The sequence below is a fragment of the Puma concolor genome, chromosome E1, assembly GCF_028749965.1.
Source record: "Puma concolor isolate L17-30 chromosome E1, mPumCon1.1.hap2, whole genome shotgun sequence".
NCBI lineage: Eukaryota > Metazoa > Chordata > Mammalia > Carnivora > Felidae > Puma > Puma concolor.
This window is the reverse complement of record NC_141680.1, coordinates 44595468-44615098: the sequence shown is the minus strand read 5'-3', so window position 1 is coordinate 44615098 and position 19631 is coordinate 44595468. Positions and strand designations below refer to the sequence as shown.

At 54.9% G+C, this 19631-nt stretch overlaps 1 protein-coding gene and 1 long non-coding RNA gene across 3 annotated transcripts; one reads left to right on the top strand and one right to left on the bottom strand.

Moving 5' to 3' along the window:
- Window positions 1–1820: 1820 nt before the first annotated feature.
- On the bottom strand, window positions 1821–19629 carry LOC147574396 (uncharacterized). The gene is made up of 2 exons (XR_015244206.1): window positions 18403–19629; window positions 1821–1986 (listed from the first exon to the last, which is right to left on the bottom strand). It is a non-coding gene; the product is annotated as an uncharacterized LOC147574396 (long non-coding RNA).
- Window positions 3384–10395, top strand: C1QL1 (complement C1q like 1). 2 transcript variants are annotated; one of them, XM_086687546.1, is made up of 2 exons: window positions 3384–4245; window positions 5466–5700. In XM_086687546.1, exons 1-2 carry the CDS (start codon window positions 3649–3651, stop codon window positions 5511–5513), a joined length of 645 nt encoding a protein of 214 aa, XP_086543672.1. In that variant the 5' UTR covers window positions 3384–3648; the 3' UTR covers window positions 5514–5700. The 2 variants fall into 2 exon arrangements, with proteins under 2 accessions (XP_086543672.1, XP_086543671.1); XM_086687545.1 differs by lacking the exon at window positions 5466–5700 and adding an exon at window positions 9708–10395 and having other exon boundaries at window positions 3389–4245.
- Window positions 19630–19631: the final 2 nt, after the last annotated feature.

Here is a 19631-nt window from a genome sequence, read left to right as displayed (position 1 = left end):
TGATGATTCAGGGCACAGCATCCCCCTCGTCACTCACAAACCCAGACACACACTAACACAAACTGTCTCTTACACGTTCACACCCACTCACATTCATTCAAAAAACCCCAAAATACCACGGAACAGCCACCCAGTTTCCTAAAGTCAGCTATGTGTAAATGAAGAGTCTTACTGTACCCTCCGCACACCGCCGCAATGGCCAGCACTCCCCTCCCCACCCCTGAAATGACGGGGGCTCTAGGAGTGAGGGGGCTCCCAGTCACAGGAGGGAAAACAAAGCCGGATCTTCAGCCCCCAGCTCTCTTCCACCGCTGCTCATGTCTGTCCCCTTCTGTAAACCTGGGTCCCTGGCCTTGACAGGTGGTTGAGGAAGAGAACAGAAAGCCAGAACCCCAGGGGCCCTTCATCACTCATCTAGTCTTGTCTCTGAACCTAGAAGCCTAGGTTCTCCTATCGTCCTCCTATCCTAGCGCTAAGCCCAGCAACCTGCAGGAAGAAGGCAGGAGAAAGAGCCCCAAGGCCTAGGGGTGGTGGAAGGGCCTTCTTAGCCTGGAGGTGAAAGAATTGTATTAGCCACCATTTACTGGATGCATAACAAAGGTCAGGTACAGAGCCCGGTGCTCACCTACGTTATATCTCATTTCATTCTCACAACAGTTCTTTTTCCAGAGGAGGACACTTGAGGCGCTGCAGGTTAGGCTATCCTAAAATCACCAGCTAGGACTGGCACGCAGATCTCGAATTCTTCAACCGCCGAGCTCCAGAGAATTTGGTGGGGGGGCGGGGTGGGGGAGGTCCGCAGTCATTAAGCTGGGGGACGCCCCCCAAGGCAGCGCCCGCCCTCCCAACCGTCCAGGCCCTCACGTCCGGGCGGAAAAGGGGCGCCCGACTCCGCGGTGGGGGTTCGTGTCCCTCGGGGACCTGGGCGGGGCCGAGGCGGGGCCCGGTGAGCCGGCGGGAGGCGGGAGCCGGTGGCCCAGGCTCACAGGCCAAGATGGCTGTTAATTAAAGTGCTGGCACCAGCTCCTCTCCGCAAAGTTTGAAGCCGTTATTTTCCACTCCAGCGAAGCGGGGAGAATCCGGCTGGGCTGACAGAGACGCCACACCGCGCCAGGGAGCGGGCGGTCTTTCGGGGGGCGGGCGGCCAGGCCGCCTCGCCGCGCTGAGCGCGCCCCTCGGACGCGGGGAAAGCGCGGGAGGCGGGTGCTCCCGCCTGGTCCCCGACCTGGGTCGCCCGCCGCACTTTCTCCGCGGGTCCTGGGAGGTCTGAGGGGGTGGGGGTGGGGGTGGGGGCGGCGGCAGACGAGCCCCGGCTGGACAGCAGGGGAGAGACCCGTGTGCGTGCGAACCTGGGGGAGGGGGGTTGTGCAAATCACACGCTAAAGACGGCGCACTTGTCCCTCGGGTCACCAACTCTGTCGCTCTGCGAGAAGTCATACTAGGGGAGATCAAGGTGGGGGTGGGGGGAGGAGGCGGACTGACAGCTGAGGACTGTCTTCCTGAGCCTGGGAGGTCTAGCTGCACAGCCCAGCGTCCCCCTCCTGCCAGACTTACCACCTTCCTCTTTTTGGACAGTGAACAGTACCTAAAGACCCAATCCCTCCGGGGTTGGAAGAGCCTGGAGTCGGGCTGCGGGTTTGAATCCCGATTCCACCACTTATTAGTTGTGTGACTTTGGGCAAATGTCTTAACTTGTCAGAGCCTCAGTTCTCCATCTGTAAAATGAGAATAATGATGGGTTTTACCTCTAGGGATTGGTGTAAAGATTGAGTGTGATCATGTATGTAAAGCATTCAATACAGGGCCCTGCACGCAGTAAGCCCAGGACAAATGCTATTTATTGAGGGTTTTTGCTCCTTCTTTGGTGGTGGGGGCCACTCAACCTCACGCTGCCATCAGTGCTTGGAAGGTCCTCTTTCATAGTTCCTCATTTCACATTCTCGTGTCCCTTTCCTCCTTCCAGGGGTGGCGGTAATCAGTCTCAACCTAGGGTAGAGAAAGTCAGAGAATCATGTGGACCGTTTTGACAGGTCAGCAGGGGGAGAGTGTGAGGTGGCAGGGGGCCTCTTGGGAGAAAAGAAAGAGGCTGGAGGGTCATCCTTCAGCAGAAGCCAGAGGCCTCCCAATGGCAGAGCCCTCCCTGGTGGGCTGGATAAAGGAGGGTGAAGGAGGAGCAGTGGAGCAGCACGAGCGAGGCCTCAAATAATGTGACAAATATTTTGATGGAAGCAGACACATTTCCGTTTATGCAACCTAAACACTTTACTGCACTTGAGGAAGAGGATTGCCTCATGCAACCTGACGGGGAGAAGATTTAGGGGACTGCTGAGGAAGCTAGGGTGGAGGAGGAGCTAAGGGGCTGGAGGAGACCTATCCCCCCTCTTGGAGGCTTGAAAAGGGAGCTACCACTCAGGGATTGTTTGCATTGGTCAGAATGTAGAAATGAGGTGGGGTGCCCACTTTCTTATTTAGGGCTCCCACTTCTCCCTTGTCTGAAAGCAGGGATAAGAGGTGTCATCAGAGGAAAATGGAGGACCCTACAAAACCCCCAGGAAAAAGCAGCCTTGTCTGGCCTGGAGCTCGGTGAGGAAGGGGCAGAGGCAAGGAGGTATGGGTAGAATATCCTGCCCATCCTGGAGGAAGATGGGTCCAGGGAACAGCCAGCTGGGCGCCAGAAAAGAGGAGGGACAGCTGCTGTCAGTGCTCGCAGATCTCGCACCCTGACAGGCACACCATCCTCAGATCTCCTGGATGGGTGGTCTGCGAGGCCTGAGTGCAGAATGCCCCCCCCCCCGTCCCCATCTTCCTTTTGCCTTCCTCTCTTCTTCCCTCTCATCCTCTTCCTTGTCCTTTTTCTGCTCCCCGCTTCATACTCCCCTCAATTGTTCTCTATCCCCGTAGACTGGGGAACCCGCGACCCAGCCTCCACACCCTGCGTGCGGTGGCCCCTGGAGCCTCCCTTCCCGGTTTTCTTCGAAACAAACCCTCGAGGCCTCTCCTCTCTGTCTCCCTCAGCTCTCTCTAGCTCTCCCTGTAGCCCTCTCGTCCACTCGGCTTTCGGCCTCTACTCCCCCATCTGCTGTAGGAGACTCTGCTGTTTCTCAGACTCTAGTATCCTCCCCATTTCCGAATCTCAGCCTCTAGCTCGCGGAGTCTCCGGGTTCCTCTCTGGGCTCTGGCCTTCATCTCCGCGGCCCCGCCCTCGGCCCCGCCCCCTTGGTGGGCGGAGCCCTTCCGCCAGCGGCCCAATTAGGTGCCGACCCCGCCCGCAGCCCCACCCCTCGCGGGCGCGGAGCAGCTCGGAGCTGGTGGGGCGGGGCGGGGCGGAGGGGGCGGTGGCCCGAGCGCGAGGAGGCGGGAGGAGCCCGGCAGGACTCGGCTGCCGCCGCTCTCAGTCCGGCCGCGCAGCGGGAGGGAGGCGCGAGGCAGGAGCCGGCGGCTGGGCTCGGCAGCGCATCCAGCGCAGCGCGGCGCTCCGGGCCCGGCCCCATGCCCGCAGCCCCGCCGGACCGCCCTTGAGCGCGGGCGTCCTGCCCGCGCCCCCCGCCCGCCGGCACCATTGCCCCGACGGCGCGGCCGGGCGGCCCGGCGCTCCCCAGGCTCCGCGCCGGCCGGAAAACGCTGCTGGCGGCCGCTGCGGGCGTGGTGATGCTGCTGGTGCTGGTGGTGCTCATCCCCGTGCTGGTGAGCTCGGGCGGCCCGGACGGCCACTATGAGATGCTGGGCACCTGCCGCATGGTATGCGACCCCTACCCCGCGCGGGGCCCCGGCGCCGGCGCGCGGCCCGACGGCGGCGACGCCCTGAGCGAGCAGAGCGGCGCGCCCCCGCCTTCCACGCTGGTGCAGGGCCCCCAGGGGAAGCCGGGCCGCACAGGCAAGCCGGGCCCCCCCGGACCCCCTGGGGATCCAGGTCCTCCGGGTCCTGTGGGGCCACCCGGGGAGAAGGGTGAGCCGGGCAAGACCGGCCCTCCCGGGCTGCCGGGTGCAGGGGGCAGCGGCGCAATCAGCACGGCCACCTACACCACGGTGCCACGCGTGGCCTTCTACGCCGGCCTCAAGAACCCTCACGAGGGTTACGAGGTGCTCAAGTTCGACGACGTGGTCACTAACCTAGGCAACAACTACGACGCTACCAGCGGCAAGTTTACGTGCAACATTCCCGGCACCTACTTTTTCACCTACCACGTCCTCATGCGAGGCGGCGACGGCACCAGTATGTGGGCGGACCTCTGCAAGAACGGCCAGGTGGGCCCGGCGGGGGCATGGGGCTGGCCTGGGGGCAGGGCACCCAGGGAGCCCGGGGCATAGGGTACCAGCGAGCACAGGTAGAGACCCTACAGCGGCCCCGCTTAGGCATCACATGCGGGGATGGGGGGCCTGTTGGCACTAACTCTTCGGTTCCTGGGCACTGGCTGCAAGGCAGACGCCGCTGGGCACCTGCGCGCGGCTTGGAAATGCGGGAGATAAATGCAAATAATCACAGCGCAGGGCTCCCAGGCGCGCGGACTGGTCCTTGGGGGCTTGGCCCTTGGGAAGCGATATCTGAGAGCTGGAATTCTGGTTGATACCAGCGGGCAATTAGGGGAGGGCAATGATGGGCTCTAGGGAAGGCAGCCTCCGCGCCCGCGGGCGTCCAGGCGCACCGCTAGGCGCGCAAGCCAAGGAGAGCTGTAGGAGATGTTTTGGGCACAGAGGCAAAGGGAGCCAGGGGCGCGAAGCCTTAGCTGCAATACATCCTCCGCCCTTGGGAAGGGACCACTGCGCCGATCTGACGCCCTTTGCAAAACGCGGGGCTGCCCGGCCGCTTCCCACCGTGTCAGAGCTACAGGCGCAGGAAAGCAACCTCTGGGGGGAAAAGTTTTTCCTCCTGAGGGAGGCAAAGAGGTGGAAACTCCCCCTCCCTTGATCTTGCAGCTGCAGCTCCTGACTCCAGGAGTGTCAGGGGATCCTCTGCGTTCACTTTCCCCATCCCAAAGACCGAAGCTAGCAGGCAGCTAGGTGGGCTCCTTGGTACTGTGAGGGTAGTACATGGTGCTCTTCCTGTAACTGCTGCCCCAGAACCAGCCTCGACCTAATCCTGCCCTAGGGGGACAGTTTTGCCCAGCTCACTCTCCTTTTGATACTCCCTCCCTTTCCAGGGCTCCCAGACCACCATGGCCTAGGGCCACTGGGGGGGGGGGGGGGCGGTGAGGTGGAGCATTCCTGTGAAGGAGACCAGCATGGGTCAGAACTAAAGCTAGGATGGTGGGAGTTGGGAAGAAATTTCCTGCAACTGGGACCCCGGACCCTGTTGGAATCCTTCCCACTGCAGGTAGACCCTGGCTTGGGGGTGGGGGAAAGGACAGGCCTGGGAGTCAGCACAAAGACTACCAGGCACTTGTAAGTCTGCCCCCTCTTCTTTCTCTCCTGCCTGCCTCTTTCTCCTACTCTGTCTCTTGTCCCCATCTGTCTCCTGTGTCTACCAGTCCTATCTGTCTCTCCTGAGTCTCTGGCCTCTCTCCCCCCAGGCTTAACACCCCTCTTTATTCCTTGAGTGTTTCTCTCTCACTTGGTCTCTATGAGGCTTCCCGTGTCTCTCCTCTTTGTTCTTGGTTCCTGACCAAATGGGAGGCCTCAGTATCCAGTGAGAGCTCACTCTGCAGACAGCCCCACGATTTCCCTTATTAATCACCAATAAAGGATGCAGCAATGTCACCTTCATCAATAGAATTTCTTCCTTTCCCAAAGAAAGTTTGGGCTGGCACCGAGCTGAGGTCTAAGGGGGCTGGGGGCCCATTTTGTCTGGATAGGAAGCTGGTCACCAGAGCACCAGTGGGCCCTAGGCCTTGTACCACCTCAGGAGGTTCCAGTGGGGCTCCAGAGATGAGGCACGAGGAGACCCCAAAGGTGATGTCTGCTTGGGCAGGATCACTTGCTTCAGTCACTGGGAGGTGAAACCATCTCAAAGCCTCTTCCCCCTTCAGTAGGGGCAAGGCACTGGCACAACCTGACAAGGAGGTACTCACTGGCGGTGGGACCACAGGCTAGTAGAAAATAGGAGGTGGCTTTAACTAGGCGGTTCACAGATCCAGCATTTTAACAGTTACTCAGACCATGCTCCCCCGACTAAAAACTGGGGCCTACACCCCTCTCCCGTACGTTCTTTGTGACTTGTCCTTCCAGATTGCTCAAAAGACTCGTTAAGTCTCACTAGTCATCCCACGTACTCACTTCGAGCCCCGACTAAGAGGCAGGTGTGGAGCTAGGTAGCAGGGGTTTGATCCACTTGCCCTACAGGACCTGTGCAGGAGAGATAATAGTAACCACCCAATAACACACCCCAGCAATTGGTGTGTTAGAGGGGGATTGGGGGCTCAGCTGGCAACTCCCATCCCTAAATGTGTTAGCTGGAGGGAATAATTCACTGGTGCCTGCCCCCACTCAGACCAACCTGGTCAGGGGAGAGGATGGCAAAACTGGGCTGGTCCCCAAGGTGAGGAGACATGGCTAGGGAGGAAATAAAAAGGTCAAGTGCAGGGAAAGGCTGGCTCAGAGGTAGAAGAGGACATTCAAGTGAGCAGAGACAAAATGATGGCTCTGGGCAATGGACAGGAACAGAACAGAGGGGCTTCTGCCTCCCATGGCTGCAAGACCTGGGGCACTGCTGGGCTCTGTGCTTTTCCTTTCTGGCTTCCTGCCTGAAGAAATGCTTCCAGAATTTCCTCAGGAAGGCAGGACTGAAATTGGTCCTTGGCCTTTCCCTCGGCAAGATAGGGAGGGGAGAGGTCACTGAAGCGCCGAGTCCCCCGCTCTGTCCTTGCCTGAGGCCCACCAGCCCCTCTCCCCAAGGGGAGCCTTGAGTCACCACTGTGTAGCCTGAGGACACCAAGGCCTGGTCTTTAGGACATGGGGATCTGAGGAGCCCGAGGAAGGGGCTATAAGTTAGGAGTGGTGCCCTGAGTGAGGTAAGCTCCCTGCAGCTGCCTCAAAGATCCACAGTTCGGATGTCAAGGAAGACATGAAATTAATACACTGGGCCAGGAGAGAGGGGGCTGTGTGGGGATGGACCAGGGTCTATGGCCAGGGCGCCACTTGTCCAGGGCAGGGACTTTGGGGAGGTGAATATCACAAACGGGGAAAGGCTTGGACAACAGAACCTGAGTGAGGTGAGAGATGGGGTAGTAGATAAATTGAGGACTCCAGCATAAAGGCCTCACTGGAGCTCAGCCTGATGCCTGGCAGTGGGAGAGGGGCTCCCCACTGTCCTTTTCTAGCGAGCCCTGAATGCTTTTCACAGCACAGAGCACAGTGCCTAACTCAGCAGGGACCCAGGAAATATGTGAAGGCACAAGTGTCCCCTGTGGGCCAGGCTGGTTGCCTGTGGGAGCCACTCCTGTACATCCAACACCCCAGCACTGATCCGGGGGCAGGAGCTTGTTTCTTGGGTTCTCCCCACTCCTCCCTCCAGGGCCCTGGTCAGACCACTGCCTCAGTTTCCCTTCCCCTGGCAGCCCTTGAGGAGGTGATTCTACAGCGCCCCCTCGTGACAAGTCCCAGACTTGCTTTCCTCCTTCCATGGCAGCCTCAATTCCCCAATTTTCCCCCATGGCCTCCAGGAGAAGCTGGATGCCTCAACTGTTTCCTGTCTCAGGCAGAGAATCAGGACCCCTGGGTTCCATTCCTGGATCCCCCCAGTATCTAAGGATGGAAGGGCATCAATTTTTCCTGCCTCCGTGGATAATTAGGATAATCACAGCAACAATCATGGTGATGAATAAATAATAAACATAAGCATAACAGTTCTGATGCCTGTCACATCACCAGGAGATTCCTGATGACAGATGACTGTGTTCTAATGGATTTGGCTATTAAGAAGCACACTGTTTTAATGAGTTAAGGCTCAATTAATCTGGGTAATAAAAATAATTGTTATTAGTAGTAATTTATTAGCAAAGATAATGAAATGCATACGTAATAATAAATACTACAAGGATTAGGGCCCAGGGAACAATATAGAAGTTGGCAGCTTTCTTTGAGCACTTTCCTAGTAACACAAAGCCCCATCAAGATTAAAAATTTTTCCCCCACCATCTGAAGGCTTTTATAAAGGTGGCAGTGGTGAGGCGGGATCTTCTCATCCTTTTTCTGAACAGAGAAATTGAGCTTTTTGAAAGACAGCATCTTCCCCTCATTTGCTTTTTCCCACCTTTAGCTGAACTGTGAGTTTTCCCAGCTAAGTGTCCCCAAACGGTTCTTGCCCCTGGTTGGGGGAAGAAGAGATTGAGGGGAGAGAAGGGACTGGAAGGATCTGGGCTTTAAATGGCAGCCAGCATGCAAATACGTTGGGTGCCCCCGTTGTAGCATTGCTGCTGACTCAGCAGCTTCGGCACAGCTGACCTGCAGTTCTGTCTCCTGCCCAGGAAGGAGAATGGACCCTTCCCCTAATTTGGCTTGGTCCAGCCCAGACTGTTAGCCTTTGGGAGAGCTGCCTTCAGGGAAGGGGCCGGTTGGAGAGGGGCTGTTGAAAAGCCTGACTGAGAGAACCCCACTCAATGCAGCCTCCCCCCAACACAAGCCTGCACCTTGGAGATGTCCCCTGTCTTCCCATTCTCCACCCAGGCTATCCTGGAAAGGCCCCAGATCCTATGTCTCAGGCCCTGTGTTGACTCAGTTGGAGAGGAATGCCTGGAGGGAATTTGTTCACCATCACTCACCCTCAGTATCTAATGATGATAGTCGGAGCCCCCAGAAGTGACCAGCAGACTTCACACACAAATGTTGGTGCCCTCTTGCTTCATTGAACTGCCTGTCCCTCCCCTCATCCATCCAAACAAGGACTGGAAGGGATAGCAGATCAGATTGAGGATCACACAAAGATGGAAAGCCTGGATTCCCTCCCTCCACCCACTTCCTCTCTGTGGTGAGACAGGAGGAGCCCAAGGTCCTCTGTGGGTGGGATAATAGTCACAGGTATAGCTATAGCTCTTTGGAGGCCAGGATGCAGGCTCAATCTGAGCCTTGGGAGGGGAAATAATTACCAGACCTTCCATCTCACTGCTCCAGTATGAAAGACCCCAGAACGAACTACAGACAAGGAGTTGAAATATTGGGTTCTGGTACTAGGGTGGTTGCTTAGTAGCCAGCTGGCATTAGTCTAGCCACCTGACCTATGGGGCCAAGGTGTCCATCCCTGTGTCCATCCACTGACATAAGAACAGGTGGGTGTGGCTGAAAGGTAAGGTATTTTTGTTACAATTAAAGCAGAGAGGAAGGGATAAGGAGAGAAGGGATGGCCCTCCATCCCCTGGTGTTCCAGAGAATTCCTCTCTGCAAGGAGGGAGTTCCAGGCTGGGCCATCCCTGAAGGCATTGTTGACGTCCTCTGCAGGCCAGACGGTAAGACCTACAGGAGTTAAGGAGGCCAACTCCACCTTAATTCCTAATTCAGACCCAGATTACACCTGCCCTAGAAATCCAGGGCTCCTCTATAACCCATTCCCAAAACATACACTTATGATTGGAAGGGGTGGGGGGATGACGCGAGAGAAGCAGGCAGAGTTGAAGGCAGGTTTTTAGGGCCTCCAGATCCTACCCACGTGGCTGCCTTACCTCTGACAGTCCCCCTCCCTCCCCGACCCTACTTCTCTCCCTCCTCCCCCCTACCCTCTCACACACACCATCCCTACTCTCCCCACCCCCTTATTCCCACCCCCACCCCCACCCCCGCAGGTGCGCGCCAGCGCCATAGCCCAGGACGCAGACCAGAACTATGACTACGCCAGCAACAGCGTGATCCTGCATCTGGACGCGGGGGATGAGGTCTTCATCAAACTCGACGGAGGCAAAGCGCACGGCGGCAACAGCAACAAATACAGCACATTTTCCGGCTTCATCATCTACTCCGACTGAGCTCCCCGCGTCCCCCTCCGTCCCCTACCCAGCTCCTCCCACCCCCGGGGCCCCCCTCCCGGCAGGCTGAGGAAGACCCAACCCCTCGCTGCCCCAGCCCTGGCTGCCGGCCCTCCCTGGCTATGACGCCCCCGGCCCGCCCTCATCACCACCCGGGCCGCCGGCTAGGCTCTCCTTGCCGGTTCGCCCTCGCCGCAGAGCCGGGTCCAGAGCGCACCGTCGCGGTTCCCGGCAGGCGCTGTCGACCGCCCCCGCCCTGGCCCGCGCTGTATATTTGTACAATAGGACTGTTTATTACCCACCCAGCTCGTCAGCCCGCCCCAGACTGGGGACAGGTCTTGGCGGGGTCCCTTCCTTCCTGTGCTCGGATGCGCTGCCCTCCCGCTCCGGGGTAGCGCCTCCTGGGAGAGGGGTGGGTTGGGGCTGGATAGCGTCCCAGCACCTGCTAAAGCCCCAGCCCGGCTGCGCCCCGTCTGACCAAAGCTCTAATAAAAACACTTCCATCCCACTGGATTTGGGTCTGTGCCCTAGAGAGGAGCTGCAGGAGGGGACCATGAACCCTGCCTTCTTCCAGAAAGGGAAGAGGTCTGCTGGAAGTTTCCCATGGATCTGGGGGCAGCCAGGTCCCAGAATCACAGCTGTTCTGGGAGGAGGTGGGCCAAGGGGCCCAATGCTCACCACAGCCCAAGTGTGCCTGGGCAGCAGAAACAGGAAGCAGCCCAGTTACATCATCCTCTTCCATGGTGGAAAAGTTCCATTTGTTTGACCTGGAAAGTGGCATCAGCAAGGTTTAAACTGGGACACCTGGGCTCTCAGTCTGGTACCACTGTGTGTGATCTTGGGCAAGTGACTCCTCTTTCAGTTCTGGGTTAGTGACAGCAATGACAGGAACACACTTTGCACTAAAAACTGGTTGACCTTGGCCCAAGCACTTCACCTCGGGGCCTCAGTTTCCTCACCTATAAAATGTAGGTGACAAGACTTACCTCATAAACATAGCTTTTATTATTTATACATCGCTGAAAGTTTGCACAACACTTCCAGGTATGGCACCTCACTCAAGCCTCCAAGGAGCCCTGAGAGGTTGGGTGACTAGATTTTGTTCTTCTTCCAGGGAGGTTAAATATCTTGATGAATGTGACATGGTCGCTAAGTTCTGTGATTGCACTTGAATCCAAGAAGCCCTGCTCCTTGGAGACAACACGTTGAGTCTCCTGGCTCTGTCTGCCTCCCTTACCTCCTGTGACCATGTGACCATGACAGTCGTAGTTAGGGCATTCCTAAATAACCACAGCTAATATTTAGAGAGCACCCACTCTGTGTCAGACCACCACGTAAGAACCTTATATATACTATCTCTTAGATCTGTGTGGGGAGGGGGTAGACCGGCAGGAAACGCTCACATGCCCTTTGACCTGGGTGCTATTCTTTTATCCATCTCAGGTGAGGAAACTGAGGTTCAAAGAGGTTCGGTAACTTGCCAGGGTCACAGAGCTAGGAAAAGGCAAATGCCAGGATTGGAACCAAGGACTACGCTCTCGGCTGGTGCACCATATTTCATAAAGATCTGGTGTCTCCAAAGCAGAACCGAGGAAGAATGGCTCTGAGGCAGCTCCGTCCTCGCTGTGCCCAGCCTTTCCACTCCCACCCCTGCCCTGCAGAGGCTTCATGTACTTACAAGCATCTGCACTGGGCAGCAGCCATGGGGCAAGCCTCTTGGAGAACCCCGAGGCTCTACATTGAGGAAAAGTCCCATCTGGCCTCCCCACCCCCAGCTGGCTCAGCTGGAGAGACAGGAAGGAGGGGTGGCCTCCGTCCCAGTCAAGCCCCATGTATGGACCCTTGTCATGGCTGGCAGCCTTGAATGACTTTCTTTATCCTCCCTTCTCGCCCCTACTTCCCCCTACTGCCAGCTGTGGCCATTTAATAAAATTAGCTTAATGCTTGTTCCTTCCCTGTGGGGTCTGGAGATTGAAATCCGCGGGTCCCCACAAACCCAATAAAACCCCTGGCAGGTCTGGCTGGAATGAGAGTTTCCTCGGGAAGAGTGATTAGATTAGAAGGCGCTTCCCCCTGCCCCCAGTGCCACCCACAGGCCCCTGTGATTCTTTAATGGCCACACTGGCCCAGGGGTACCCAGCCACATACCTGGGCGGCTCCCCACCCCTCCCCAGAGGCCACAGGGACTGGGCTGGGACCTCTGCTACAAAAAGCATGTTAATCATTTCTGTAGGAGTGCCCGGCTGGCTTGTTTGCTTTTATTTCTGGTGACTGGACAAGCCTTGTGTCGCTTTGAGAGATGGGCCTAATATCTCCATTTTGCAGATGAGGAAATCATAGTCTGAAGAAAATTCGTGACTTGCCCATGGTCACGCAGCAAGCGTGTGGCATAACTGAGATGGACTGAAGCCAAGGGCCTTTTCTTCCTTTGCAGGGCACCAAGGGTATCCTGCAGTCACTCAGGCAGCATCCCAGCAGCAGGGGAAACTGTCGGGAAAGTGTCTCCCCCATCAGACAGGGAATCCCCAAGGGCAAAGTCTGGGTTTTTTTTCCTCCTCAGACTTGGGATACCGGAGGACAAGGACTGTGTCTCCACCATTAAAATGGGAAGGCAACTTCCTGAAGGCAAGTTCTCTGTCTCCTCCATCAGACTGGGGGTCCTCAAAGACAGTGTTATGAGCAAGTTGAGGGTATATCTCCAGGTGTATATCTCCAGGATTGGGGGACTTCCTAAACACAGAGATTGTGGCTTTCCTCGCAATGGCTCTGAGGGTAGGCACCGCTTTTTCTATTGAACCAGGGCTTTCTAAGACCAACCCCTGGGACTGGGGGTTCCCTGAGGGACCGACTCTATCTCTTCAACTTGGGGATCCCCGAGAGCAGGAGCTATACCTCCCCTTAGACTGGGGGATCCCTGAAAGCAGGGCATGTGTCTCTCCTCCTCAGTCAAGGGCTTTCTGGTACAAGAACATTCCAGGGGGACAGGGCTGGCTGGGTGATAGAAAGGAGACTGGACACGCAGAATGGCGGTCCCACTCTGGAGGAAGGAAGGAAGAAAGCTCTCCAGGCTGCCTCCCCTTTAGAAAGATGTGTGATTAATTAACGAATAATGTCCCTGCCAGGGGGTGTCAGGATGGAGGTGCCCCTGGAGCTCACCCACACTAGGAAAGGTAGGCCATCCTGTGCCCAGGCAGCTGCCAGCCCTAGGGGCTGGGGCTGCCCTGCTTTCTGGGGTCATGGGGACCAGAGGGGACAGCAGGAGCCCACCGCTGGGGACTGTCCTAATTGGATGACTTTGCAGGACAGCCAGGCAGGTGCGCTCAGCCCTCCGCTTCAGTTTGCTACAAACACATCTGCCATGGTGAGGTCTAGGGGTTAATTGCCTCCCGCCTCACTCCTGGTAACCGATATTTCATTTACTGCTCGGAGGGGGAGCTGCCCAGAGAATCAATCCCGGACAAGCATCCAGGAGACAGGGGAGCTGCGGAGGCACAGGAGCTGTTTCCCAGAGGATCTCTGAACACCAGAGGAGGAGGCAGGAGGCAAAGACCCAGAGAAGGCGGCCGATTGCTCTAGGCTATTGGGGGGGGGCTCACCTGCGTGCTGCCCACCCTTATAGGACCCCCAAGGGCTAAGAGAAAATCTCAGGGGTACAAAGGCTGCACTACTCCAGCTAGCTGTGCTGTTTCCCCTGCCCTGCTTTCTTCTGCATTTATTTATCTGAGTGCCCCCATAAGCTGTAGCAGGTTAGATGCTGTTAATAAGGTTATTTTCACAAGCAATGAAGGTATATTTGAAAAGCGGAACTGGAGGTGTGAGCTCCTCGCCCCCTTCCAGGTAACAAACCTCAAAATCCTACAAATGAGGTGATAATAAAGTGGAAGTGAGGAGTCTACACATGTTTGGAACTGGAAGGGGGTGGCAGGGTTACTGAGAGGGGGCAGCTGGGGGCCGGAGGGAAAACGGGGGGGCTACCCCCATGCTTTCAACATGTTCCCCCTTAGTTCCACCCACCCAAACTGAGAATCAAAACCACAGAGTGGGTAACTCCTATTACACAGCTGGAAAAACTGAGACCCCGAGAGAAAGCCAAGATTGCTCAGGTTGGCTCAGGACAGAAATAGAACCAGAGACAGCAGCAAGTGGAGACACAAGGTTTGGGTTCAAGTTCTGGCCATGCTCAGTGTTTCAGGAAAAGACACTTGACCTCTCGGAGTCTCGGTTTCTTCATCTATAAAATGGGGCCGATAAAAATATCTACTTGAAGGGCTGCTGTGAGGTAGTGGGTGAGAACCCGTTCTGTAAGTTATAAAGCAAAATGCAAATGCACGATTATTATTACAACCCAAGTCTCCTGAGCCCTGTGATTTTTTTTTTCTGAGCCCCATGATTTAAACCACTTTCGGTTGTACTTCAGTGCCTGGGATGGTGATGGTGATCATCAAAGAAGATGAAGACTCTTGGGTTGTTCTCCCACCCTGATAATCCCAAAGTGAATATAGGGTAGGGGTTGGTTTGGGGTACACAAAGTGTGGAGCTAAGTGTTGAAAATGGGTGCCCTGAGTCCTCCCACGTCCAGTGTGGACTCCCCCACCCTTCTGTTCTATGGCCCCCAATATGGGGTGAGAGAAGGGATGCCCCAAGGCTGTGATCCACCTGTCCCTACTTGCTCTGCTTGTCCAACATTACTGAACATCTTCAATGGGCCAGGCCCTAGCTTGGTGTGGGCTCCAGAGATGCATAAGAAACCATCCAGAGGGGCCACCTGGGTGGCTCGGTCGGTTAAGTGTCTGACATTGGCTCAGGTCATTATTTCACGGTTCATGAGTTTGAGCATCTCTGCTGTCAGCTCAGAGCTCACTTTGGATCCTCTGTCTCCCTCTCTCTCTGCTCCTCCCCCACTTGAGCACTCTCTCTGTGTTTCAAAAATAAATATTTTTTTAAAAGGTTAAAAGAAACATGTTTAAAAAAAACCATCCAGAGCTTCAAGATACCCACAGGGGTCATACAGAGACATCCAGGACATAGTGCTATTGGAGGGGGCGGGGGGAGGCTTCCCAAACTGTCAGGAGGAGTTACTCTCAGGGAGCTGGACTAAATGGAGGCTTACAGTTTTACTTACATAATGTTTGGAAAGGTTTTACAAGGTCTCCCCCTTTGAAATTTGAGCTGCCCCCGCCCGCCCCTAGGATTTGTTGCTGAAGCTGCCTTCTTGGGGATGGGGTTGGTGTGGGTAGAACCCAGGGAACTGAGGGTTTTCTCTTCTCTTGTCCAAGGGCTTGGGAAATAATGGAGCTGGGTGAACAACATATACCCTCATCTCTGTATCAACACCCAAGTCATAAGAACACCTATGTACTATTCTAAGAATTTCAAATGCATTCATTTATTTAAACCTTACAATGATCCCACAAGATAGTTACTACGAACACACCCATTTTTTTGCATGAGAAAACTGAGGCACAGAAAGGTGAATTAATTCACCCAAGATCATATGGCTTACCCTTTCTGGGAGCAGCCCTCTTGCCTGGCCATTCTCGGGAAGCAGAGAGGGGTTGAATCTCACTCCCTCCCACCCAGAACAGTCTCCCCAACCAGGTCACCTGGCACGCCTTCCCACAATGCTTGCTGCCCGGCCAGCTTGTACAGGGGCAGGGATCCTGCCTTTCCCCAGATGGTGAAGGGTAAATTTGAGGGTTCCTTCCAGGTGCCCAGGGCACAGGCCCCTTTGCTCCCTGAGTGAGGACCCCAGCGTGGATCAGGACAACTGCATAGGGCCAGGTAAGTACCAGACCTCTCCAGACTGCCCAGAGCCAAGGATGGGTCCACTACACCCTGGGCTATTTCCACTGCCTACGGAACACCTGTTCATTATTCAAAGCCCAGGTCCATTGCCTGCTCTTCCATGAAGGCTTCCTGAACTTCCCCCAGCAGTCACCTGCAGGTCTCCAAGGCCACACCGAGAGCATCTTCCACATAACAATGGCTGACTCAGTACATAACACTGTGCCTGCCACATAATAAGCACTCTACCATAATAGCAGCTATTCAAACATCTGTCACTCTCCTAAACTTCCACCTCCTGCTGGTGGGTGCTGTGATGTACTGCCTAGGTCTCCTTCAGGACCAAAAGATCTATTCCCCAGCTGCTGAGAGTGCTGCCGGCAGGTGGCTCTGGGCTAGCTGCCCCCTTCAGGCATGGCCTCTGCTGATGGGGGGTGCCTTGCCCAAGGTCCTGCCCACTTCTTAGGTCAGCCTGTTTCCAATGATAGATTAGCATGAGGGTTTAAAATCCTGGTACCCTAGCAGGGCTTTTACACTCAGGACAATTCTGAAGACTCTTCCACGCGTGTTCATTCCAAGAGCACATCCCAGTAAACTTCCTGCACACTGATCTCCACCTCAGAGTCTGCCCCATGGAGTACCCAACCTGTGACACCTACCCCAGATCTCATCCATTCACTAATTCCTTCAGCCAATTTTATTGAGTACCCATGATGTGACAGGCCTGGTAGCAAAGGCAGGAGATGGAATGTGAAACTATCCGATCGGTGATCACATCTCCTACCTCCTGGAGAAGGCAGAAGTCAAGAGGGTACTCTACCAACCTCTACCATAAAATCCACAAACTTCCTTGCATCTGGGCCCCTCCTCTCTTACTTCTTTTTGCCTCCATGGAAGAGCTGTCCCCCCTTCCAGGGCCCAACTTGTCACTGTGTTCTGTATCCAAGGCCCTCCCACCAGCGTACCAAATCTGTCCTTGTTTGTCCAAGACTGTTCTGGTTTTCAAACTGGAAGTTCTATATCCTGTTAAACATCTCAGTCCCAGGTGGGCTAACTGGAGTGGTTGATCAGTGTATCTTCCATGTTCGATGGGGACCTCACCTAATTGATAATCACACCTCTCTTTACTCTTTAGCGGCTCACTCTGTATCAGCTCCTTCCCATCATCCTTCAAAGCTCGCCTACCTTTAAAAAATCCTCCCGGGGCGCCTGGGTGGCGCAGTCGGTTAAGCGTCCGACTTCAACCAGGTCACGATCTCACGGTCCGTGAGTTCGAGCCCCGCGTCGGGCTCTGGGCTGATGGCTCAGAGCCTGGAGCCTGTTTCCGATTCTGTGTCTCCCTCTCTCTCTCTGCCCCTTGCCCGTTCATGCTCTGTCTCTCTCTGTCCCAAAAATAAATAAACGTTGAAAAAAAAAAATTAAAAAAAAAAAATCCTCCCTTGACCCCGCATCTCCCTCCAGCCTCTACCTCCTTTCTCTGCTCCCCTTGACAACCAGAGGACTTAAAAGAGTAGTTACAACTTTCTCGCCTCCCACTGTGGTCTGGCTGCTGCCACTCCTCTGAAACGGCTCCTACCAAGGCCAAGTGTGAACTCCTTGCTGATAAACCGAGTGGACACTTTCTCAGTCTTCATTGTGCTTGACTTCTGTGCTAGGCCAGACTTCAAGGTCTGGATTTTTTTTTATGTTTATTCATTTTTGAGAGACAGGGAGGGATAGAGAGAGAGGGAGACACAAAATCTGAAGCAGGCTCCAAGCTGTCAGCACAGAGCCCAACGTGGGGCTCAAACTCACGGATGCGAGCTTGTGACCTGAGCTGAAATTGGAAGCTTAACTGACTGGGCCACCCAGGTGCCCCTCTGGCTGGGGTTTAAGGATGGCAAGAGTGAGGTCCTGGACTTGGTTCACAGACCTTTGAAGATTGATCTATATCTGGAGCAGCTAATGCCACACGCAGGTGCAAGGAGGTGTAGTGATAAGTATTCGGGGAGGATGTGCCTCCCCTCAGCCTCCTTTGAGCACCTAGGCTTGGTGATCTTGTCAGTTGCAGATCGTGAGAGAGCCACACACACACCTCACCAGAGCCGAGATCCTGTTGCCTTTCACAACATATTGGCCACATCAGCCCAGAAACATCTGCCGCCACACAAGGCAACATTCTTCACCTAACCCTCACATCTGAGTTCTAGACCTCAAAATACCAGTTAGGCCAATGCCAGGCTAATCTCCCTTTATCAGCATCTGCAGTGTTGGGTCCAGGGGATTTCCATTTGTGTCCACTAAGGTGGGCCTGGCCAGGCCCCACCAAAGCTTCTCAGCATCATGGGCTCCGATGACTCTCTTACCAGCAAAATTCTTTTCCCTTGGATTCTGAGATCCAAGGAACAGTTCCTTTGGCTTCAACTTGCATGCCACTTCCCCCCAACCCTCTTTTTAATTCTCTTTATAGCCCATATATCACATCATTTTTAGTACTAGCTTAATTGTCTATTTTCTCTCATGGGCTGCAACCTCCATGAAGATAGGAGATGGTGTTTATCACTCACCACCCCACCTTCTGGGCCCACCAATAAATACCTCATGGACGAATGAATGCAAGAATACCTATTATCATCTCATTGGATGTCGGCAATATGCTGCACTTACATTATTTCTAATCTTTGTAAGTAACAAGCCAGGTGTCCCCTTTCCCATTGCCCACAGCCAGGACAGCCTCTGCTCCCTGTCTTACCTCACCTTCTCCAGTTAATTGTCCAAACCAGAATTGGACCAAGGCAAGACCAGGCTGACAAGGACACAAGAGGAATCTGTTTCCCTGGTGGTTCCTGGGGATCCCAAACCTCTGTTAAAATGCACATCTCTGTGAGAGGGGATGGGACCCTTAAGCTGGAAGCCATGCTTTAGGAGTTGTATTTCTCCTGGGTAGTGCAGATGGCAAGAATACCCTGGTTTTCTTGTAGCTTTACAGTGACAGCACTTTGTATCGTTTTCTCATGTTACTCTCACCAAAACAGCAATGCTATCCCATTTGTAGAACAGGCAATGGAGGTCCAGGTAGGTGATTGAAGAGTTTGGGTCAAATAAACCAGGTGTTAAATAGTGACTCTACCATCTTGATGTCAGGCCCACTGAGGGAATTTTGCCTCCTGCTCTTTTGGATGCCTCAGACCTTCTCATTGTCCCAGGGTGGGGACTGATCGGGTTAATGAAACTGGTCAGCAATTGGCTCCAGGCAGGCATCACCTGTTTCATCCTAATCAGATTCATACAAAGCTGTCCCCTTACAAATGCTAGGGGTTTGGAAGGCTTTCACATCCATGCTGTGTTAGGTGAGTAGGAAGGACGGGGTATTTACCCCATTTTATAGACGAGGAAACGGACACTCAGAGAGCAGCCATGACTTCCAAAGTCTCAGCACTAATTGGTGATTCAGTCACTAGTGATTGAATCGGGCTTCCTGATTTCAGTGCAGGGCTCTCTCTCTCTCTGACCTCCACAACCTCCAGTATTGAGGAGCAGCATGAGGCTGGCCCACCAGAAGCCAAGCAGCTGGCGATTATGAAGGATGGAGACAGTGCTGCCCAGCGGTGCCCTAAGGAGCCGAGCCTCGTATTCAACCACCAGTCAGTCCATGCTATTCCTGACGCTGTCAAAGTCAAAAGGGTGGAATTGCCATTCTCTGTCTCCACCGGCTTTTCCGTATCAAGGCTGTTCTCGAAGTTCATTCTTGGGATGGTCGCGGAGTGAGAAGAGACCCTGGACAGTGGCTAAAAAGTCCCTCTTGGATCGGTAGATGCCATCGTGGCCCACAGAAAAAGGTTTGAAAACGTGCTTGATATCTGGTTGTTGCACGTGGTGATGAACCCAGTCCCAGGGACGGCAGCGTAGGCCGCGGTTCCCCGGTACCCCAGCTCCACACAGGTTTCTCCCCGTCTGGTACGGCCATAGTCGGAGACGCTG